The 24,481-nt window shown below is 42.3% G+C and overlaps 1 protein-coding gene across 3 annotated transcripts; it reads left to right on the forward strand.

Moving 5' to 3' along the window:
• The first annotated feature begins 983 nt into the window (after window positions 1–983).
• On the forward strand, window positions 984–24,182 carry LOC144504384 (galectin-8-like). 3 transcript variants are annotated; one of them, XM_078229601.1, is made up of 10 exons: window positions 984–1,107; window positions 12,224–12,312; window positions 13,625–13,835; window positions 15,926–16,045; window positions 17,372–17,428; window positions 17,519–17,542; window positions 19,060–19,148; window positions 20,099–20,264; window positions 21,617–21,762; window positions 21,855–24,182. In XM_078229601.1, coding segments are annotated over exons 1-10 (930 nt in total). In that variant the 5' UTR covers window positions 984–1,080; the 3' UTR covers window positions 21,856–24,182. The 3 variants fall into 3 exon arrangements, with proteins under 3 accessions (XP_078085727.1, XP_078085726.1, XP_078085728.1); XM_078229602.1 differs by adding an exon at window positions 10,434–10,543 and having other exon boundaries at window positions 1,039–1,107; window positions 21,617–21,894; XM_078229600.1 differs by having other exon boundaries at window positions 988–1,107; window positions 21,617–21,894.
• The last annotated feature ends 299 nt before the right edge of the window (window positions 24,183–24,481 follow it).

Consider the following 24,481-nt stretch of genomic DNA (forward strand, 5'->3'; position numbering starts at 1 on the left):
CACACTACCATTGCTCAACCCTGGAGTCTTGCATCAGTGGTTTAAGAGCCATATGTGTTTTTTCTCCCTTGTCAAGTTTGACTATGAGGCTAAGACTAAGTCATGTGAAGAATGAGCATCCCAGAATTCGGCATAAAATTATATTGGGTTCCAGTGAAACCCAACGCAAGCTAGAGGAACAGCACCTCACCTTCCGATTCGGCACTTTACAACCTTCTGGACTGAACATTGAGTTCAATAACTTCAGAGCATGAACTCTCCCTTCCACCTTCACCCCATTTCCATTTATTTTATTTCATTTCTTCTTTTCATCTTATTAATCCATTCTCCTTTTTTCTCTTCTAAAATCTAACTTTCCATCTTGTTTCACCCACCCAAACTAACTAGGGCCATCTGCCACATTCCTACACTCTGCACCTTTGTTCTGCCATTTACACATTCCGATCTCTTAACGGGCTGCTATTAGCACCATTCTTAACCTTTATCACCACCATTTACATTCCCTTTGTCTTTTGTCTATGCCGTCCCCATCAATTACAGTCGTCCCCTCCCCTCACCCCTGCAGTATAAATCTCGTCTTATTTTCCTCGTCTTCAGCTCTGACAAAGGGTCATCCTGACTCTAAACGTTGGCTCTATTCTCTCTCCACAGATGCTTTCAGACCTGCTGGGATTTTCCAGCATTTTCTGTTTTTGTTTCAGATTCCAGCATCCACAGTGTTTTGCTGTTAGCTGTAAGGGAAGTGATGTTATGGTAAAAATATTAAGGTGTCCCCAGCAGGGGTTGTGCTTCCAGGGCCCCACACAATGCGGGAATTGCAATACCTGGTTGTCTCATCTGAACACATCTGTCCAGCGGTGAGAGTGTCAGTCACGGAAGTGACCAGCTGCCAATCGGGAGGCGAACCTGGCCTGTCAATCACCCGAACCCCGGTTTCCCATTGGACCATTGGATAATTGTTACATCCGCGACGTTCTGTGACTGTTCCGTGGCTGCGGAGCTTCTCTGGGACTCGGTGCTTTGCTGGGAGCTGGAGCTGGAGCTGGACTGCCTGATTATCCCCAGTGAACAAGTCTCCAGATGTCGAATCCAACGATATTCAACCCGGTAAGGGACTGCGCGTTGTGTGTGTGCGCGCGTTTAGACAATCATTTATTTGGTGCCGGGTGAATCTCCCCACATGAAGAGGAATAATTCACTCTCTTGCCTACAGCCATGACTTTAAAAAAAGGCTTTTACAGCCTTTCTTTCTCCAAAGTCCCTCTTGTGCTCGAGTTATGTTGCGAATAATCGCTGTCAGAGCTAGGCCTTGTGTAGACCAGCCAGTGGACTTTGATTCTTCCTTGGAATTGAGTCACCGCTGAGTGTTGATAAGTAAAGTTAACAGCGCAATAAACCACCCAGCCAACTGTCAAACTACTAATTACGGAAGAGGAAGGTAATTTGACTCTGCAATTCATCCTCCCATTGAAATCAGACTCTCATCTTTCACCTCTGGTTCCTTCTTTGAAGTAGTTTTTTATTGCTTCCGTGACACTGACTGGCTGGGTCAGTTCAGGGCAAAACGCATTGGGTGTTTGCGGGCAACGGTTCTCTGAGGGGGAGCGGTTTAATGGGCAGTATTTTGCGCTCAGCAGTGAAGCAATGAAGTTCTACCAAAACGCCTCACTTGCCTAATAGGAACAGCAGTAGGCTATTCAATCCATCACTTCTGACATTCAGTGAGGTCATGGCTGATCATCTATCTCCGGGCTCTTTCCTCCACGCCATCCTTGGATGTCAATAGTGTCCAAAAATCTATGGACCTCTATCTTAAACACTCAACCCTCGAACTTCCACAGCCCACTGGATGGAGAATTCCAAAGATTGGCCACTCTCTTGAGTGAAGAAATTCGTCCAGATTTCTGTCTTGTTCATAGAATCTTATGCAGAAGGAAGCAATTTAGCCTATCTGCACTGACCACAATTCCTCCCAGCCCCTATCCCCATAGCCCCATGTATTTACCCTGCTAGCACTCCTGACATTAAGTGGCAATTTAGAATGGCCAATCAACCTAACCCGCACATCTTTGCACTGTGGGAGGAAACTGGAGCACCCGGGGGAAACACACGCAGATATGGGGAGAATGTGCAAACTCCACACAGACAGTGACCCAAGCTGGGAATCGAATCCGGGTCCCTGGCACTTTGAGGCAGCAATGTTAACCACTGTGCTGCCTCTAACCACTGTGCCACGGTGTCGTCCCTAACCACTGTGCCACCGTGCCTGCCTCTTATTCTGAGGTTATGTCCTGTGGTTCTAGGCTCATCAGCCAGGGGAAACACCCCATCCACATCTGCCCTGTCACACTCTGTGAGAATGTTGTAGGTTTCAACAAGGTTTCATCTCTCATTCTCCTAAGCTCTAGAGAGTCTGGGCCCAAATGCAATGGTCCAGATTGACTTATCCATGATATGAGCCCTGGGGAATTTCTGCAGCATAGCTTCACAGTGAAAATGTCAGAGCATCTAGGGCAGCAGTGAGAAGTGATCCCTGCAGAATTTGAAGGTCACAAGTAGAAAATAATGTGTTTCTCCCTCGTGTATGAACATAAGCATATGAATTGGGAGGAGTAAGCCATTCGGCCCTCAAGCCTGCTGCATCATTCAATAAGAATTTTGCTGATATGATTGTGTCCTCAATGCCACACTCCCCCTCGTTAGTCAAAAATATACCTACCTCTGAATTGGGACGAGAGTTCCAAACACTCATGACCCTCTGAGAGAAAAAAAATCTAACCTCCCCTTTTAAATGGGAGACTGAATGAAATAGTGTGGTTGACGGAGGGGAACCGGTGGATGCGGTGTTTTTGGATTTCCAAAAGGCGTTTGATAAGGTGCTTCCCAAAAGGTTGCTGAAGAAGATTGGGTCACACGGAGTTGGGGGTAGGGTGTTAGCGTGGATTGGGGATTGGCTATCCGACAGGAAGCAGAGAGTCGGAATAAATGGGTGCTTTTCTGGTTGGCAGATGGTAACTAGTGGTTTGCCGCAGGGATCGGTACTGGGGCCTCAACTATTTACCATTTATATAGACAATCTGGAGGAGGGGACTGAGTGTAGGGTAACAAAGTTTGCAGACGACACAAAGATAAGTGGAAAAGTGAATCGTGTGGAGGGCGTAGAAGGTCTGCAGAGAGATTTGGACAGGCTGAGTGAGTGGGCGAGGATCTGGCAGATGGAGTATAATGTTAACAAATGCGAGGTTATTCACTTTGGAAGAAATAATAGCAAATTAGATTATTATCTAAATGGAAAGAAATTACAACATGCTGCTGTGCAGAGGGACCTGGGGGTCCTTGTGCATGAGACGCAAAAACCCAGTCTGCAGGTGATCAAGAAGGCAAATGGGATGTTGGCCTATATCGCAAGGGGGATAGAATATAAAAGCAGAGATGTCTTGCGGCATCTGTACAGGGCATTGGTGAGGCCGCAGCTGGAATACTGTGAACAGTATTGGTCCCCTTATTTGCGGAAGGATATATTGGCCTTGGAGGGAGTGCAGAGAAGGTTCACCAGGTTGATACCAGAGATGAGGGGTGTTGACTATGAGGAGAGACAGAGCAGATTGGGTTTGTGTTCGTTGGAATTTAGAAGGCTGAGGGGGGTTCTTATAGAGACCTATAAGATAATGAAGGGGCTGGATAGGGTAGAGATGGAGAGATTCTTTCCACTTAGAAAGGAAACTAGAACTAGAGGGCACAGCCTCAAAATAAAGGGGGGTCAGTTTAGGACAGAGTTGAGGAGGAACTTCTTCTCTCAGAGGGTGGTGAATCTCTGGAATTCTCTGCCCACTGAAGTGGTGGAGGCTACCTCGTTGAATATGTTTAAATCACGGATAGATGGATTCCTGATCGGTAAGGGAATTAGGGGTTATAGGGATCAGGTGGGTCAGTGGAACTGATCCACTTCAGATCAGCCATGATCTTATTGAATGGTGGGGCAGGCTCGAGGGGCTAGCTGACCTACTCCTGCTCCTATTTCTTATGTTCTTATGACTCTTATTTTTAAACTGGTTCTAGTGTCACCCACAAGGGGAAACATTCTTTCAGCGTTCACCCTGTCAAATTTCCCTAGGGTCTTGTATTTCTCAAAAAAAATCATCTCTCAACCTTCTAAACTCCAATGGATACCAGCCTGTTTAACCTTTTTTCATTAAGAGAAACCCCTCATCTCAGGAGTCACCCTTCTATGAACTGCTCCTAATGCACTTATATCCTTTCTTAAATAAGGAGACCACAACCATACACATTACTCCAGATGTGGTCTCACCAACGCCCTGTACAACTGTAGCAAAACGTCCTTCTTTTATATTACATTCCCTTTGCAACGAACAACAGCATTCCATTTGCCTTCCTAATCACTTGCTTTTCTTGCGTAATAACTTCGTGATTCAGGTACCAGAACATCCAGGTCCCTGAAGAGTTCTGCAATCTCTCTCTCTCTTTTTATTCTTCCTGCCAAAGTGGACAAGTTCACATTTCCTCACATTATACTTCATCTGCCAAATGTTTTGCCCGCCCACTTAACCTATGTATAATGTTAGAATGATTGATAGTTATTTTTACAAAGTCATACACATTTAAATGGGATTTTAGAATGACAAATTCATCAGATAAGTCACCAAAACTTGCAGTGGATGTTGTTGTTGTGGGTGAATGTGCAGTTTGGGCACTGCTCAATACTTCAAACTTTTGAATATAAAATGCCCAATTGTCTTTTTGCCTACCTTTGTCCTCTTGTCTCACCTTCAACTTTCTGCCTTTATGGCTGCCAGATTCATAGTGTCACTTCACAATGATCAATCTGTCCTTGATTTCAGCAAACACAAATTTTCAGAAAGACCAGGGTTTTTTGCCCTCAGTCCTGAGGGTCAAGTTGCCCTGCTGACCTTGACGACCTTGCCTCACTGTTGGCTCAGGCTGCCTGGCTATAGTACAGCCTCATCCTTGCCTGCCAAGGTATGACCTTGCCCTGGGGGTTCAAGTCACCCATGAAGCTGTTCCCCTCGATGACCTAAGCTCGCAGGTGTGCTGGTGGCTCACTGGCTGCTGGCAATCTGGCCTGGCCTCTGCTCTCGCCTTCATTGGTTCAGTTGCCCAGACCTCCTCACTCTCAGCCCTGGCTTCTGGTCAAGTCACTCTCTTGTTCCCTGAAAACCACGCTGGCATCTGACGCACCCCCTGGCTGCATTGATGACTGCGTGTGCTTCTGGCTGCCTGCCTACCTACTGCTGCTGGTTTTATCTGGCCTACCCTGGCCTCTGTTCTTGCTCTTGGTCGGCAATCAGGAGATCTGTCCGAACTGCTCTCAAGTCACCACCACCTCTCAACGTCTGGGACAGACCAATCGGAGCCTGATGTTGTTCTGCAGTGCCTGCTGATGGGCTCAAGAAATTTGAAAAAGCCAACCAATTCAGAGCTACAAGGCTCTGATTGGTGCACCCACAACCACCCCTCAGCATGGGATCTCTCCATTGGCTGGGGCCCTGTGCTGCAGCGCTGTGTGTTTGATTGTAAATCCACCTCCGGTTCAGTAGATTAAAATCAGTCCCTAAACTGGAAGATATCCAGCCATGATCTTATTGAATGGCAGAGCAGGCCTGAGGGGCCAGATGGCCTACTCCTGTTCCGAGTTCTTATGTTCTTTTTATATTACTTTGCAATCCATAAAATTTTATTGTCCAAGTATAGCAAAGACTTGAGCACAAAATCCAGGCTGACATTACAGTGCTGCACTTGGGGAGTGCTATACTGTTGATGTTACCACCTTTCAGAAGCGATGATAAGGCGAGGTCTGTGTTTCGTTTTGGGTGGCTTTTGATTTGATTTATTATTGTCACATGTATCAGCATACAGTGAAAAGTATTGTTTTTTGCGTGCTATACAGACAAAGCATACCATTCATAGAGAAGGAAAGGAGAGAATGCAGAATGTAGTGTGACAGCCATAGCTAGGGTATAGAGAAAGATCAACTTGATGCAAGGTAGGGCCATGCAAAAGTCTGATAGCAGTAGGGAAGAAGCTGTTCTTGAGTCAGCTGGTGCATGACCTCAGACTTTTGTATCTTTTTCCCGACGGAAGAAGGTGGAAGAGAGAATGTCCGGGGTGCATGGGGTCCTTAATTATGCTGGCTGCTTTGCCGAGGCAGCGGGAAGTGTAGACAGAGTCAATGGAGGGAAGGCTGGTTTGAATGATGGACTTGGCTACATTCACAACCTTTTGTAGTTCCTTGCGGTTTTGGGCAGAGCAGGAGCCATACCAAGCTGTGATACAACCAGAAAGAATGCTTTCTATGGTGCATCTGTAAAAGTTGGTAAGAGTCGTTGCTGACATGCCAAATTTCCTTAGTCTTCTGAGAAAGTAGAGGCTTTGGTAGAGGTGTAAATGATCCCATGGCATTAGTCAAAGACGAGTAGGTGAATTCCCCCGGGTCCCGGACAATATTTAGCCAACACCTAAAAACAATTGATGTGTTGTCTTATTGCATTTTTAAAAAACCTTTGCTGTGTTTAAAATCAACTTCTGCGTTTTCTACATTATAATGTTGAAAACACATCATGAGATCTCTGGCTGGAGATTGCTTTGGGGCATCTGGTGTCTTGAAAGGCTTGATACAAATTAAAATTCTTTGCTCCTTTTGTCAATGGGAATGTTTGAAATTATATTTTGGCATCTTTTTCCCTGAAGCCATAACCTTGTGACTTGCTTGTGTGTGAAGTTACTGGAAGCTTTATTAACTAGAATTTTATGCTCTGTAATTCACCTTAAACCAGAAATGAATCTCTAACATTTTTTTTTGCAGCTGGAGAACTTCCCATTTTTATACAGAAATGGTGACTTGAGCAGTCTCCGTCTGCCTATTTTCAGAGATTTTATGTCACTTTGTACATTTTATTTCTGCATAATTCCTGTCGAGCTACTGTTTAAAAGTGTGGGAGGTGTATATTGCTTTTCTACTGCACTTATTTTTGTGCTTCAAAGGTTTAAACCTTGATTTTATTTCCTGCAGACGGTGGGGCAGAGATAGACGACCAATATCAGAATTTCAATATTTGTCAAGTTTCTACTGTAACACCTAGACCTTCCTCAAATGCATCTAGTGTCCAACACTCTTCATATCAATGTAATTCCTTCAGTTACTGATGACCCTCTAACAAGAAGTACTTCATTGAACTGTACTGTTCGATACTGAATCGTTGCCTTTCGTTCTTCATCTATCTTGTTTTTCAATATATTCAGAAATAGTCATATACCTCCATAAAGTCTCTTGTGACTTGTCTCTTTGTCAAGACTGAAGAACTTATGAAAGATTACATGGGATGTATGGCACAAAAATAGGCTGGTCACCCCAACTAGACCATGCCAGTGTTAATGTCCTTCTACCTTTTCTCATCTAAATTTACCATCGTAACCATCTATTTATTCCCTTTTGCCTCATACGCTTGTTTAGTTTCCCCTAAAATGCATCTAACCTGTTCATTTCGACCTCTTCCTGTGGTAACAGGTTCCACATTGTCACCGCTCTTTGGGTGAAGAGGTTTCCTCTGAATTCCCAATTAGACTTTTTGGTGACTATTTATATTGATGTCCTCATGTTCTGCTGTTCCTCACCAAAGGAAACATCCTCTCTGTATCCACCAAGAGACCAAGGTTCTCAGTCCTTACCTATTATTTCCGGTGTCATCATTGTAAATCTTCTCTCTACCCTCTCAATACCTTTTTATCCTTTTTGTAGGGTGGATACGATGGCATGTTGGTGTCATAGGTCTGGTAATCCAGAAATCCAGGCTAATGATCTGGTGACATGTGTTCAAATCCCATCATGGCAGCTGGTAGAATTTAAATTCAATTAATAAAACCTGAAATAAGACCTTATCCCAGAAATGATGAAGCTATCATCGATTTTTGTAAAAACTCATCTGGTTCACTAATGTCATTTAGGAAAGGAAATCTGCCATCCTTATCTGGTCTGGCATACATTTGATTCCAGACCTCTGACAATGTGGTTGACTCTTAACTGCCCTCTGAAATGGCTCTCATAAGTCACTCCATTCAAGGGCAAATAGGGATGATCTGATACTGTGTCTTTAAGAACTATTTTAAAATCCTGTTTCTTAAGGGGCGGCACGGTAGCACAGTGGTTACCACTGCTGCTTCACAGTGCGAGGGACCCCGGTTCGATTCCCGGCTTGGGTCACTGTCTGTGTGGATATTGCACGTTCTCCCCGTGTCTGCATGGGTTTCCTCCGGGTGCTCTGGTTTCCTCCCACATTCTGAAAGACATGCTGCTTAGGTGCATTGACTCGAACAGGTGCCGGACTGTGGCGACTAGGAGAATTTCACAGAAACTTCATTGCAGTATTAATGTAAACCTTACTTGTGATAAATAAATAAACTTTACTTAAGGGGTATGTTTAAAATTTGTCTCTATTTTACATGGTGCCAATTTGTATGGGCAACAGGCAGCTTAGATGTTGAGAATGCAGGATAATGACTGATTTTATCTAATGGTGTGTTTGTCTAAACAGAGTTAATAAATTTGTGTTTACTTAGGTTTCTCTTGGGATTTCAGAATAGTGTTTTGATTAGGCTGGTTGACAAGAGACAGAGTCATGTGCAAATGGGAGGAGCTAACTTGCAGGGAGGATGCACAGTTTCTCTTTTAAAACTGTTTTCTACCTGGTCTTGAAAGAAGCAAGAGGTGTCTCGCTGTCTCTCTCTCTCTCTCCAGAAGTGTTCAAAAGGCACTGGGGATGTTAACAAGTAGAAGCACATTAGCCTATGTGTTGCTAACTGACTTTGAAGAGGGGTTTTAAGACTGTAAGAGGAATATTGTTTGAATTGGAACTCATCGGGATAAGTTAGCAGTTAAGAACTGAATCTTGTCATGTTAAGTACTGTTCAATTGGTAAATGTTAAGCTAATTCATTTGTTATAGTTAAACTCATAGAAGAAATCATAGAAACCCTACAGTGCAGAAGGAGGCCATTCGGCCCCTCGAGTCTGCACCGACCACAATCCCACCCAGGCCCTATCCCCACATATTTACCCGCTAATCCCTCTAACCTACGCATCCCAGGACTCTAAGGGGCAATTTTTAACCTGGCCAATCAACCTAACCCGCACATCTTTGGACTGTGGGAGGAAACCGGAGCACCCGGAGGAAACCCACGCAGACACGAGGAGAATGTGCAAACTCCACACAGACAGTGACCTGAGCCGGGAATCGAACCCGGGACCCTGGAGTTGTGAAGCAGCGGTGCTAACCACTGTGCTACCGTACCGTAACAACTGTATTGTTAAAGTTTGTTTTGCTAAAATCGTCCGAGTGTGTCAATAGAATCGCACCTGGAGTGAACCACCTTGGGGGGAATTTTCCCGTCCCACCCGCCACGGGAATTGTAGCGGGGGGGAGGGCCATGCAAAGGTCCGCTGACCTCTGGTGGGATTTTTTTTGTTTTAGGACAAGCTTGGTCAGAAAATCCCACCCCTTATCCTCACATTAATAGCAAATAGTTGAAGTCTAGTCTATCTTCATAATATACCTTGGGGTTTCTGACCTTGTACCCTAACAATGGGCAATAAGTGCTGGCCTTGTCAGTGATACATCCCATGAAAGAATAAAAGGGAAAAAAGATATGATATAGCAACCAGAACTGCACATGGTACTCTGTGGTCTAACAAGGGATTGATTCAGCTTGGGTATAACTTCCCTACTTTTCCATTTTGTGCCTAGAGAGATGGAGCCTATTTCTTGGATTGCATTTTCGTGGCTACGCTAACCTGTGGCACAACTCATTTGTGTATTTGTATTCCAAGATTCCTTTGCTCCTCTATCCCACCTAGACTTGCACCTTCCATGTAATAAACAACCTCCCTATTCTTCCTATCAAAATACACCATAGGATCATAGAATCCCTGCAGTGCAGAAGGAGGCCATTTGGCCCATCAAGCTTACACTGACAATAATCCCACCCAGACCCTATTCCCATAACCCCATGTACTTATCCTGATAATCCCCTGACACTACGGGGCTATTTAGCATGGCCAATTAACCTAACCCACTCATCTTTGGAGTGTGGGAGGAAACTGGAGCACCCGGAGGAAACCCACGCAGACACGGGAAGAATGTACAAACTCCACGCAGGCAGTTACCTGCGCCAGAATCGAACCTGGGTCCCTGTCGCCGTGAGGTAGCAGTGCTAACCTACTTTACATTTATCAGTGTTGAAATTCGTTTGCCAATTAATTGCCCATTCTGCAAGTTTCTTTTTTTTAACCATTTGAGATAAGTTTAATGGTAGCAACTTTGTACAGATTAATCTTTCTTCACAGCTACCTTTCTCATTACTGCCAGCACATTGCTATGTTCTTCTCTCTTCCTCTTTGCACAGATGTGAATGCCAACCCTCTTTTTGATGATGTTGAGTGCACGCTTGCCTTTGGAACCATCAACAATTCAATTGCATGCCTTTCATAGAGAGCAAAAGCACAGAGCTCACAGGTCAGATCTCTGACAAACTTGGTGTGCTTGGTTAGACCCCTCTTCTCCAGCACCGCCTTGGGTCGGTTTCATTCTTGGTTATTGGGGGGACCTTTGTGCAGACTAAGTGCTTGGACCTGAATGTCCTGTAATGTGTTGCAGGCCTCCTCTGCTTTGACTATCTCTTTGTATTTTCTCATATCATGCCCTCCTCTGCTGTCTGTGTGTTTAAACTATGCCTCTCTCCTGGCCCTCAAGTGTTTCTTTATGTTTTCAATCATCTATGGCATCTAGTGTTCAGTTTGTTCATTCCTTTTAGTGGAGTATCTTTTTCCTGCACTTTGTTGAACGCTGTTCTAGTTTTTTTGTTTTAAACATTGTTGTTCCAACACTGTTTTTTGTCAATATTGTTGCCCATTTTAATTTTTCTAAGTTCTATTCTCAGTTTCCTCAGAATCGGCCTTTATTCAACCCATCAACTTGATGTTCATCATACTTCTATCTTTCTCTATCATCACCTTAAAATGATGTTATATTATGATCCACCAATGCCTCTACTTTCTCAGAAGACTAAGGACATTTAGCATGTCAGCTACGACTCTCACCAACTTTTACAAATGTACCATAGAAAGCATTCTTTCTGGTTGTATCACAGCTTGGTATGGCTCTTGCTCTACCCAAGACCGCAAGAAACTACAAAAGGTCGTGAATGTAGCCCAATCCGTCACACAAACCAGCCTCCCATCCATTGACTCTGTCTACACTTCCTGCTACCTCGGCAAAGCAGCTAGCATAATTAAGGACCCCACGCACCCCGGACATTCTCTCTCTCTTCCACCTTCTTCCTTCGGGAAAAAGATACAAAAGCCTGAAGTCACGTACCTACCGACTCAAGAACAGCTTCTTCCCTGCTGCTGTCAGACATTTGAATGGACCTACCTTGCATTAAGTTGATCTTTCTCTACACCCTAGCTATGACTGTAACAGTACATTCTGCACTCTCTCCTTTCCTTCTCTATGAATGGTATGCTTTGTCTGTATAGTGTGCAAAAAACGGTACTTTTCACTGTATGTTAATACATGTGACAATAATAAATCAAATCAAAAGATCACTTGCTTAGATGTTACCTACTTATACCTCTCTTATCTTCTCTGGTTCATTCCCCATTATTAGATGGAATAACTAATCTCCCCTTATTGGGTTTTTTACATGTTGGTTTCGAATGGGATCCTCGACACTGTGTAGAAGCTCCAATCCCTTATCCCCTCTTATCTCTTCTGTCCAATTAATGTCACGATAATTGAAATCCCCCCTTATGATTATTCTCTTTTTTACTACATTCTGTAAGAACATGGATCTTCCCTCTGTCACTAAGGATCAAGCTTGTTGCTGTCTTGTGCAGTTTCCCCAAGATCTGACCGCCCCCTTAAGTTGCAGCACCAAGAACCTTGTAGCAGATGTGGCCTGACAAGAACAATGTACAACGTTGTATTGTGTCTATAGCTTGTTACCTTTTCACAGGCTTAGTCGATTATCCGCATTGTTGCACTAACTCAGTTCCTGCTCCAAGTATAACCAAGTAGTTATTTTAAACATATTGTGGCGGTACTGAAAATTGCACTGAACTAATCCAAATATTACTGTTCGCTAGTGCTTTATCACTTTAATGTTTGAAGCTTGGTTGTCATTTTCTTTTGTAGGTTATACCATACAGTGGCGCAATCTTTGGTGGCTTGAAGCGAGGGCAAATGATAGCAGTACAGGGAATATTACCCAAACAAAGTGAAAGGTAAAACATCACGTTGGAAACTTACACTAGGAAGAACGTTTTATGCAATGAGCAATATATGAGGGCGGCACGGTAGCACAGTGGTTAGCACTGCTGCTTCACAGCTCCAGGGACCCTGGGTTCGATTCCCGGCTTGGGTCACTGTCTGTGTGGAGTTTGCACATTCTCCTCGTGTCTGCGTGGGTTTCCTCCGGGTGCTCCGGTTTCCTCCCACAGTCCAAAGATGTGCCGGTTAGGTTGATTGGCCATGCTTTAAAAAATTGCCCTTCGTGTCCTGGGATGCGTAGGTTAGAGGGATTAGTGGGTAAAATATCGAGGGATATGGGGATAGGGCCTGGGTGGGATTGTGGTCGGTGCAGACTTGATGGGCCGAATGGTCTCCTTCTGTGCTGTAGGGTTTCTAAGATTCTAAATAACCAAATTATTCATTAGTGGGACATGGGCATCGCTGGCTGGCCAGCACTTTTATTGCCCATCCCTAGTTGCCCTTGAAATCTACTTCTACACTTGCTGAGAATTGGGAAGAAGCCAGTAAATCTTATTTTTTAAAAGAATCATATTTACATTCGGTTAAACCATCTCTTGCATTCCGGAGGGGATGCTCTTCCTTTTATGATTTTATTAATGGAGGGTTTTGAAGTCAATTGCCACTCCTTCATCTTTGATCGAAGTGGTAAATTTACATTCTGGAACGCACCAATCAAATGTGCTAAATATGCCACGCTAAAGGGAAAGGACAAGGTAATAGTGTGCAGGGTTGCGATACAGATAATGGTAACCAGAGTGTGATGGGAAGGGACAGAGTGAACAAACGTGAAAGTACCCCAGCAAATGTAGGCGGAGTAGGGAAAGATGGCTTTAAACTAACAGAGGAGAAGAAGGACCAAAAGAGAAAATGCTGGAAAATCTCAGCAGGTCTGGCAGCATCTGTAAGGAGGGAAAAGAGCTGACGTTTCAAGTCCAAATGACCCTTTGTCAAAGCTTTGAGCTTTGATGCTGCCAGACTTGCTGAGGTTTTCCAGCATTTTCTCTTTTGGTTTCAGATTCCAACATCCGCAATGATTTGCTTTTATATAAGAGGATTATGGTGAATCAGATAAAGGGTGACAGATGGACATTAGTGAGAAAGGATCTTGGCTCAGAACATAAGGAATTAGAATCAGTTGGATGGAGATTAGGAATAACAAGGTTTAGAAAATGTTGGCGGAGATAAATCTATATGCCGCCTAAACAACAGTTATACATCTGGACAGAGCAATAAATAAGACATTTTTGGAGCTTGTAACAAAGACATTGTTGAATTGTTGTACAGATTCCAAGTGGATTTACAGTGTGGAAGTAGTGAAAAACCTCGTGCAGACATCGCGTTCCATTTCAATCCACGTTTCCGGAGATCTGGGTGTGTGGTTTGCAACTCTCTGGTGCAGGAAAAGTGGGGACGTGAAGAAATAAAATATGAAATGCCGTTCAAGAAAGGAGAGCCATTTGAAATAATCTTCTGCATAATGGTGGACAAGTTCAAGGTAATGAAAACTTTTCATAATTATCTTACCCTTTTGGCTTTGTGTGACTCATTTTCCATGAATTGAAATTTTCCCTACATCCCCTCTCAGTACACTGTGTGTGAGGTGTTCTAAGATATTGGGATGTGACAAGGTGCTGATTTTTGCAAATACTTTACGTCATGCTACATTTTTCAAACCAGTAACATTTGTAAATGTGAGATGTTTTGCTCTATTCATAAACAAACTCCAGTCGATTGGAACTTACGATACAATAGCTCACTCCTGCAATTGACTTTAAATTCTTTATGCTGTTAGGTTTTTTTTTCAATTTTACTGGTAAATATGTTGACTTATCTCTGACTCTTTGGATGTTGTAAGAAGTTTAACAACACCAGGTTAAAGTCCAACAGGTTTATTTGGTAGCAAAAGCCACACAAGCTTTCGGAGCTGCAAGCCCCTTGAACTTGCAGCTCCGAAAGCTTGTGTGGCTTTTGCTACCAAATAAACCTGTTGGACTTTAACCTGGTGTTGTTAAACTTCTTACTGTGTTTACCCCAGTCCAACGCCGGCATCTCCACATCTTTGGATGTTGCCCTGGCTGAGCAGCGCCACAGGAGGCCAACTACAAGCACCGTTAATTCAGCAGCCTCTGGACCCTTTTGTATTTTGGATTTCAGCTAGATATTTTAAGATATCACATATAAACTTGTATTACAATATCCTAAGCCACGGCTAGCCAAGTTCCAAAGAAAATAGTCACAAGTAGGTTTGCATTAACACTGCAATGAAGTTACTGCGAAAATCCCCTAGTTGCCACACTCCGGCACCTGTTTGGGTACACTGAGGGAGAATTTAGCATGGCCAATGCACCTAACCAGCATGTCTTTTGGATCGTGGGAGGAGACTGGAGCCCCGGAGGAAACCCACACAGACACGGGGAGCACGTGCAAACTCCACACAGACAGTGATCCAAGCCGGGAATCGAACCTGCATCCTTGGTGCTGTGAGGCAGCAATGCTAACCACTGTGCCACCGTGCCACCCCTATATAAATAAAATGACTACAAAAGTAAGATGCATCATTGAATAATAAACACACGGTACCTCCACATGTTCCTCCACAAAAATCACAAGGGAAACAGTACAGGCGAACACCTAGACTTCTTGCACCAAGGTTCTAAAAAAGAAGTTGTGCGTTTCGGCGATGTTCGATTTTCACGTATACAGAATAACCTTTAGTTCAGTTTTAAAATGTGGCATTGAGGAACCAGCCACGAATGTTGCAGAAATGAGAATGCTGAGTAAGTATCATGTGTGGAAGGAGATATGGTTGCCTTGAGCTGTTTGCATCCCTTCATGATGTGGAGATGCCGGCGTTGGTTTGAGGGCATCTTTCAGCGTCTGGAGGTGTCTGTTGCGATCCTCCTCATCCGAGGCAGGGTGGGATGTCCTTGTGTGGGCAGTGGGTAGGCTTTGGGATGGAGGTGGTGGGATTTGTATTTTTTTTAACTTGAAAAAGCTGCATAGATACACTTTGGCCAGTTGGGATGTGAAACAGGACTGCAGTTTGCTGATGCTACTGCTCTGGGGAAGAACACTGCAGTAGCATTTCTGAACAAGTTGTTGAATACACGTTCCAGTTTCCTTAAAATTTCTATATACTAACTGAATACTAATCTAACCTTGGCTGTCAAACTGGGTACAACATAAGCTCTGACTCTTATTTAATATGACTTTCTCCGTGTCTGCGTGGGTTTCCACCAGGTGCCCCGGTTTCCTCCTATAGTCCGAAGATGCGTGGGTTAGGTGGATTGGCCATGCTAAATCGCCCCTTAGTGTCAGGGGGACTAGCTAGGGGAAATGTATGTGGATATGGAGATAGGGCGTGGGTGGGATTGTGGTCAGGTGCATTCGATGGGCTGAATGGCCTCCCTCTGCACTGTAGGATTCTGTGATACTATGATAAATGTGATTAGACCTATTTGCCCATGTAGAGGGTTAGTACTGACAATAAATGGTCTGAATGGTGTATTTGTGTTTCGGACTGTTTACATGTCACTGCAGCTGACCTGCACTAACCTGCTCTGTAAATATTTATTTATCCACTAGGTTGCAGTTAATGGAAAACATTTCCTGGACTACCAGCATCGAATAAATGTGGAGAGAGTTGACACACTTGGAATTTTTGGTGGAGTCCAAATTCAAACAATTTGCTTTTTGAGCAGCTCTGTAAGTAAGAAGTAAATATGCAATTTGTACTGAGGTATTTCTGGGTGATCTTGAGGCCATAACGGGGAGTCTAGAATTATCTTTTGAAACTAATGTGTTTTCCTCTTGATTTTTTTTCTTTACTTTGTCCCTTTGTCCCTTTGCAGTATGGTGATTCATGCTGGTCTATTGATCCATGGTGGATACTGGCACACTTCCAATCTCTCTCTTAAGTAACATATCTAAATGTGAGTTTGGTTAGTGAATGTTGGTGACCTATTTAACTAGGTTCGAATCATCACTGCAAAGCCCAATTCCGTTAGATATAGTGCCACCTGTAGACTTAACTCTAATGATAGCTCCTTACCTACATGCTCAGGAGCTATGTGACTGTGATATCACTCAGAGAGATGACTGAGAAGCAGTCTTAGTCTTGGTTATTATGTTATTAAATGTGCTAACAAAAGGCCAGCAAGATCGAGTAAGAGGCTAACAAATCTTGAAGTTTATTTATTAGTGTCACAAGTAGGCTTTCATTAATGAAAATCCCCTAGTCGCCACACTCCGGCGCCTGTTCGGGTACACTGAGGGAGAATTTAGCACGGCCAATGCAACTAATCAGCTCGTCTTTCGGACTTGTGGGAGGAAACCGGAGCATCCGGAGGAAACCCACGCAGACACGGGGAGAACGTGCAGACTCCGCACAGACAGTGACCCAAGCCGGGAACTGAACCTGGGTGCTGTGAGGCAGCAGTGCTAGCCACTGTGCTGCCCTTCTCGAGATAAAACCACAATAACAGACTGTCCAGTAGCAATTGGAGTGCTGGACTTCCTCCTTATGTTGTCATCAGTAGATCATTCCTGGAGAAAAGGCTGATGTTTGATCTTGTGGCATATCTTAATATTCTGATTGCCCTATTGAAACAAAAAAGCTGGTATCATACTGCAGTATAATGGAATATGTTGGACTAAGTCCAATAAAAGGTGAACTATAATACCTTGTGCTGTCATGGAAGGGGCAACATATACTTGTGTCTGAGACTCCGAGACAGTCTAAATTGAAAGTAAAAGGAAAGCAAGCATGATCAGAAACTTGTAGGAGAGTGTTCTCTATAATCTGTAAATAGGTGAAAATAAATGTTAAGAATATTTGTGTAGCTGGTGGTCTTTGGGAATCATTAAAACTAGACCAGTCCAACAACACAATATATAATATAGATTATAAGTATACACTAGTGCTGAGCTCATACCGATTATGTTAGAATTTATTCCTAATCATTGGGATCTAGTTGTTTCACACTTCCAGAAATAGTGTAGTAACATTTTCTGTCCTAACTGTGTCTTCAGGAGCAGGAGAATCCATATTCTAACCTTCCAATAAAGAAGATTGATGCAAGTGGAACTGTAAGTCTGAGCAACTGTCCTTTCAAAGTCTCTTTCTTCTGCCTTAAAAGTTATTACAACTTAACTTATTAATGTTTATTGGAATTGCAGCACACAAAGCCCAAGACTCAATTGGTAAGTACATAATCATTTGTTTGGACCATTTTTGGAAAATGATTGCTTTAGATGCTTAATGCTTCAATTCAATAATTCTGAACCTTGTTTCCGACCCACTCCTTTCTCAGCTGCTGAGAAAACAAATGAGATGCCTCAGTAAATCGATAATGCAACAGAACAAAAACAATACCACAATGTCCAAGCATAAGAAAGGGTCTCAAAAGGTTATACTTCTCAGTAGCAGATCTCCCCCCCACCCCCACCAGCCTTCACCTTATCTGCCCCCATCTTTCTCTTTCGTTTCTTGCTGTGTTTATTTTTTTTCCACCTGGACAATGTTGAACTACACTTGGGTAGCAAATTTAAAACTGCCTGAGATATTCAGTAGAACATGATTGAAATCTCCCTGAGCCAATACAAACTCCAAAGAGTGTTTTCACTTTCAAACAGTCATTTTGGCCAAACTATTAAGCAAAAATGGTGGTTTTGGAGGACGGTGGATGTTAGCAGTGTTGTGGGAGTTGGTTGTTCAGATGCATCAAGGTATTTCTCCCCGCCCCCGCCCCTCAGTCCCTTCAGTTTGTTTTTGCCTGCCTGTTCATTGTTTCTCCTTTTTATTCCCCCGCTCCCCTTTTTCTTTAACGCTCCTTCATTTTCCTTCTATTTCTTACAGTTGAAATGTTGCTGTATGGAGAGGGAAGCGAAGAGAAGCAAAGTTAAGAAGAGGCAGATTGTCAGTTAGAAATGGTCAGTGATGAACAGGAGAGACTTGAAGCAAGTTGTACCACCAGTTGCACTCCAATGTTCTCGAGTGTTACACAGCCCTCTTAACTGCAGGCAAAGTGTTGTTAATATGGATGGTCCCCTATCAAGTACTCCCATCTTTTCCTTTCATTGGAGAGTATTACATTCTGATCTCTCAGCTCTGATTTTGTTGGTGACTTCGTTTCACTGATATAATCAAACGCGGTGGTGTTCTGTATTGCCAACATTGAAACGAGAATCGATTGACTTATCAGTTGCAGTCAACTTTCCACTGTCAGTCAGTGAGGCTGTGAAATGCCTCTTAGCACTTGCTGTGTTTCCCGTGTTGGGATTGTTTGCATGTAGCAGCAGGTTGATTGGAGAACGTGAGGAGGGAGGACTGTGCATGGCAGCACTTTTGGAGCATGGCCTCAGGTACCTTCTCTAATTAATTACTATCATTCCCCCCCCTTTTACCTTTCAGCAGTGGACTGCGGGTCTTAGAAAGAAGCCTGTGTCTAGTATTCAGTTAAGAAAATGGTGGAGAACACAATAAAAGTCACGGGGGAGGGGGCATTGTGACTGGTGAATGTATGAAAATCTGTTTCAAGTGACTTGGCTTTAACGAAAAACAGGAAAGGTGAGTTGCTGGTGAATGAAGCATATTGTTAGAGCACATTTCAGGCCAGAATGGGCAGTAAACTTATAGCCTAGGATTTTCAATCCCATTCTATGATCTAAATATTAATTGCTCCAGGTTTTTAACAATTGGAAGATCTTTTGCTTTTTAGACCATCCCTTATATGGGCAAAATTAAGGATGGATTGAGCCCTGGTCGGATAATCACTGTTCAAGGCAAAGTCAATAAGAATCCAGACAGGTAATTTAAGATTATAGAGTTCTGTTACAATCTATGCATTTTATCTATTGGGACGCGCCGTGAAACTCATTAAATTTGAGTCGTGGTCCAATAATGGTTCAGGCAACCTTGTCTTCCATGACATACAAGAAATGTGATGAATAATATTCTGTTAAAGCAACATATACCTCCATTAGATAGCATCTGTGTGTACATGTGATAAATAATATGAAAGAGAATTGAGTCAGAAATTGATGTTCAACTTTAGTTATGTCTGAAAATTTGTAAAATGTCTGATAAAGTTACAAAAAAGAAGCAGTATTGTATTGTAACATTTGGTGAGATATTGGACAGCTGTAATGAAAGCAGACAGTTGCCTGAACACAACCTTTTTGTTAGAATAATTTACGTACTAAGTAGGCTTGTGTTTCAATTTTAAGTACTGACATTAGTACGAAATTTCAATAGTTTCATCTTTTTAATGTTTTGAAATTCTATTTCCAATATTAAGGGAGATCCCTTTTACCCTTGCCAAAGTAAATAGTCTCACAACACCAGGCTAAAGTCCAACAGGTTTATTTGTCAGCAGGAGCTTTCGGAGCGTTGCCCCTTGGCAGCGCTCCGAAAGATCGTGCTAACAAATAAACCTGTTGGACTTTAACCTGGTGTTGTGAGACTACTTACTGTGCCCACCCCAGTCCAACGCCGGCAACTCCACATCATGACCCTTGCCAAACTATAAGATGATAAATGTTGCCTTTCTTTCCATTCAGCAGTTCAGATAGACCCTTTACCGTGGGGTCTGGACCTTGGGGTTCTTTAAGATAGTAACCTTGCTTCAAATCTTTTCCTGTGATGCACATTAAATTTGAATCCATTGTTTAATTTTATCATACCTGGACTCACGATACTGGTGGTAGAGGTAAATCCAAGAGACAAAGATCTGTATTGTAAATGTAAATCTCTTTCAGGTTTGCTATTAATCTCCGTGTGAATGATTCCACTGACGTTCCATTGCATTTGACACCTCGTTTCAAAGAGAAAGTCTTTATTCGAAACTCGTTTCTCTATCAAAGCTGGGGTGAAGAGGAGAGGAAAGTAGAATATTTTCCATTTAGCACAGAGGCATACTTTGAGGTACATTGTGTGGTCTGAATATGAATTGTAGATCTTCATGTCAAAATCACTCAAATTTAACATTTTTGATTAAGTGTTGATTACATCTCAAAGTGTAAAGAACAACTGCTTATTCAGAAGCTTTGGAAAAGTTAATGTCAATCTAATATTTTTGTTTGAGTTTGGTTTCCTGACTTGGCCAAAAGAACTTTTTTTTAAATTCCTTCGTGGGACATGGGCGTTGCTGGCTGGGCCAGAATTTATTGCCCATCCCTAGTTTCCCGAGGGCAGTTGAGAGTCAACCACATTGCTGTGGCTCTGGAATCACATGTAGGCCAGACCAGGTAAGGATGGCAGATTTCCTTCCCTAAAGGGCATTAGTGAACCAGATGGGTTTTTCCGACAATCGACAATGGTTTCATGGTCATCAGTAGATTCTTAATACCAGATTTTTAAAAATTGAATTCAAATTCCATCATCTGCTGTGGCGGGATTCAATCCCACTTACTTGCTTCAGTTTAAAGCCACCTTAGGTCCACAGTTGAGTGGTGTTAACAATAACACTTTACATGGAACCATACTGTCTTTGGGCTTTCTGATAATGTTAATAATTCTATGTAAATAATTCTGAGGGGAAAACATATGGGGGAAAAAAGTTAAGTCTCACATTTTTGATTTGATTATTGTCACATGTATTAGTATGCAATGAAAAGTATTGTTTCTTGCGCGCTATACAAAGCATTCCGTTCATAGAGAAGGAAACAAGAGCGTGCAGAATGTAGGGTTACAGTCATAGCTAGGGTGTAGAGAAAGATCAACTTAATGTGAGGTAGGTCCATTCAAAAGTCTGATAGCAGCAGGGAAGAAGCTGATGTTGAGTCGGTTGGTACGTGACCTCAGAATTTTGTATCTTTTTCCTGACGGAAGAAGATGGAAGAGAGTATGTCCGGGGTGCATGGGGTCCTTAATTATGCTGGCTGCTTTGCTGGGAAGTGTAGACAGAGTCAATACATGGGAGGCTGGTTTGCATGATGGATTGGGCTAGATACACTACCTGTTGTAGTTTCTTGCGGTCTAGGGCAGAGCAAGAGCCATACCAAGCTATAATACAACTAGAAAGAATGCTTTCTATGGTGCATCTGTAAAAGTTGGTGAGAGTCGTAGCTGACATCCAAATTTCCTTGATTACAATGTGTTTGTCTGTAGAAGTGGCCACATTGATCTAATTGAAGAATTTAGACGATGTTCAGTGGAGAGATGTCTTAACTTTATAGAAGGCAATGTTGCTTTGTCTTTTATAGTGGCACACGGAAGGAAATGAATGGATTTGCTACCCTGTTTTACATTCTTAGCATTTCATATTTGTGTTCCAGGTTATAATTTACTGCGATTCTGACTGCTTCAAGATTGCTGTTAATGGAGAGCATTTATTGGAATATAAACACCGGTTCACTGACTTGAGCAGAATTGACATGTTGGAAGTGGACGGAAGTGTCCAATTGCTCGATGTACAGACTTGGTAGGTGGACAGAAGCTGCCTTCCAAAATTAACAATAATGCCAGGCCAGTAACTGGGGTGTGTAACCTATGGAATTCTGTTTCTGATTATAGAAAGAGTACGTGATCAAATCGAGAAGAGAAATAATTTCTTGGGGATTGTTGCATGATGCTTGGAGTTCTGGCTTTTGTTTTGGAATTTATTGAGTTCACTTAAACCACATGATACCAAAGAAAATGGGATTTTGAGGATTGCATCATTTCCATACAACCATACAATAACTTTCAAAATTATTTAAGCGTTGAAGGGGTTTCAAATAATTGTGTAGGAAATTTTGCTTTGGAATTCAAATTGCCCACAAACTTGACCAAGTGTCTTTCAACATGTTTGCTACTGTTCTAAACTCTGACCTGCAGAAGAAAGTCAGATGGTTAATTAAACTTTTCAGTTTTGGTGGAACTTTGCACAGCCTTTTCTGTTGAATAATCTTGGTTAAATAATGTTGGGTATTCACTTGTTAAAAATCCTGACCAGATCTTGGCAAAACCTGTACAGTCTTAATGATGAATCGTTTCTCTGGCTGACACATGCTTACACGAATTTCCAATTAAAGCTTTAGTTTTCCACAAGGTTAGAAGCATTACTTTAAAAACTCCCAATAAAATAAAATACATATAAATATACATATAATACAATATATCAACCTGAGATTGTTTCGCATTGTTGTAGCATTATGTGCACAAGATAATTAATTACTGATTACAAAAGCCATTCAGTCCATCTCGTTTGTTGTCCTGAAAATATTGAGTTGCTCTTGCTACCCAATTGTCTCAAACAATTCCAGAATTTGTAACTTGTCTGGTTCATCCGGGAGTCTTCACTCTTTGAGGATTTAGAACATCCTGTTATGAACCCTTATCTTGCTGTCACAATTTAATATTTTCTAGAATTATTTTTCCCATCCTTATTTATTATTTCATACATCTCCTAAAATCACCTCTTGGATGCCTCTCCTTCAAAGTTGGAAAGGCCAAGTTTCCCTCGTCTTTCCTGTAACACTGCATCAGCCCTGAATGTTCTCTACTGCTAAGAGTGTTAAAAGGCATTCCTTCCATTTCTTTCTCGAGCCTGACTCAGTTTAGAAATGCAGCTTGTAGTATGTGGTGTTTGTGCCTGGCTCTGCAAAATTGTCAAATAAATTTCATCACATGAATTTGAGCAGCTTTGCTATGACTTACTGCATCAAAATATAAAGTTCTAATAGTTGATGCTGGCTGAGTATCTATTTGCTAAATAATGAACTACAAAGCTTGGAGGACTCTCTCTTGAAAATTTTGACTATAAGAAGCTTCTATACCACTTTATTTTGTCAGATCATATTCAGAAGAAGAAATGTAAGGCACATAATCAAATTGCTAACACTGATTTCAAAGTGATTAATTTAGCACCTTGGATTCACATTTTTCAGTTCTTTCCTCCACCCTCCTATTATCGATGGACCAGGTCATTTGGCCCATCCGTTGTTCGAGTTTTTTTTTCAGCTGTTATTTTTAATAAAAAGATTTAAACAGAACAGCTGATTATTCAAACTTGTTTAATTAAAAATACTGCCTGCCCAGCCACCTCAGACTCAAGCTTGTACTGCCTAACATGCGTGTAATGGCCCACAAAATTGTAGCCAGCATTTTCAATCTGGATTGTGAAAGAAAATATACTACAGTACTCTAATTGGGGGTAACATTAGTAGAACTGGGCTAGACTCACCATTTGTACCCGACAGCAAGAGCGTACTGACCAAATCCTACAACTGGCTGCTGCTGGTGGTTGAACATGAGTTTCTGTGAAGTGGTCAGCACTGCTGCCTCCCAGCGCCAGGGACCCGGGTTCGATTCCTGGCTTGGGTCACTGCGGAGTTTGCATGTTCTCCCCGTGTCTGCGTGGGTTTCCTCCCACAATCCGAAAAATGTGCTGGACAGGTGGATTGGTCATGCTAAATTTTCCCTCCGTGTACCCGAACAGGCGCCAGAGTGTGGCGACTACGGGATTTTCACAGTAACTTCATGTAAGCCTACTTGTGACAAATAAATAAATAACTGCTTCTTTGGGGCTAAATGATCAGTGTATTTGGTAACCAAGTGGGAAGAATTTCATTACAAACCGCAGGTACCAAGTGTCTCTGGAGATTCTACGTTTTGTGTTTATATACTAAAAACATGTCAATTTTAATTTTGTCGGTAGGTCATTAACTTTTTCTTTTGGGGCTTGAGTTATTTGCAGAAATATGGAAAAACACATGTCAGCATCTGTAAATTAACATGTGAAACTTTGTTTTTGTACGGGACTTGTACATAATTTATATTAAGACAAAAGCTATGGAATGAATTGATATTTATTTAACCTGTAATGCATTTAAAAAAGAAATAAAGTTCTTTTAGACATTCTTGGTTGGAAGTTATCTTGTTCTTTAGCAAAGATTCCACTACTTGTTGAATTTTAATTCTCTGAAGTTCTGGATCAAGTATTGCTCATCTGATGCACAAGTAGTTTCCAGCCTAAATTAATTCAGGTAGGAGATGATGTGAACATGATCGGTATTTAACAGACTACCTTCATACAAATACAGTATACGAGTCATTTGGCCCCATGGCCTCAAGAACTGTTCAGTTACTTCCTTTGACAAAGTGTCATCTGGACTCAACGTCAGCTTGTTTCTCTCCTCACAGATGCTGTCAGACCTGCT

The sequence above is a fragment of the Mustelus asterias genome, chromosome 15 (assembly GCF_964213995.1).
Source record: "Mustelus asterias chromosome 15, sMusAst1.hap1.1, whole genome shotgun sequence".
Lineage (NCBI taxonomy): Eukaryota > Metazoa > Chordata > Chondrichthyes > Carcharhiniformes > Triakidae > Mustelus > Mustelus asterias.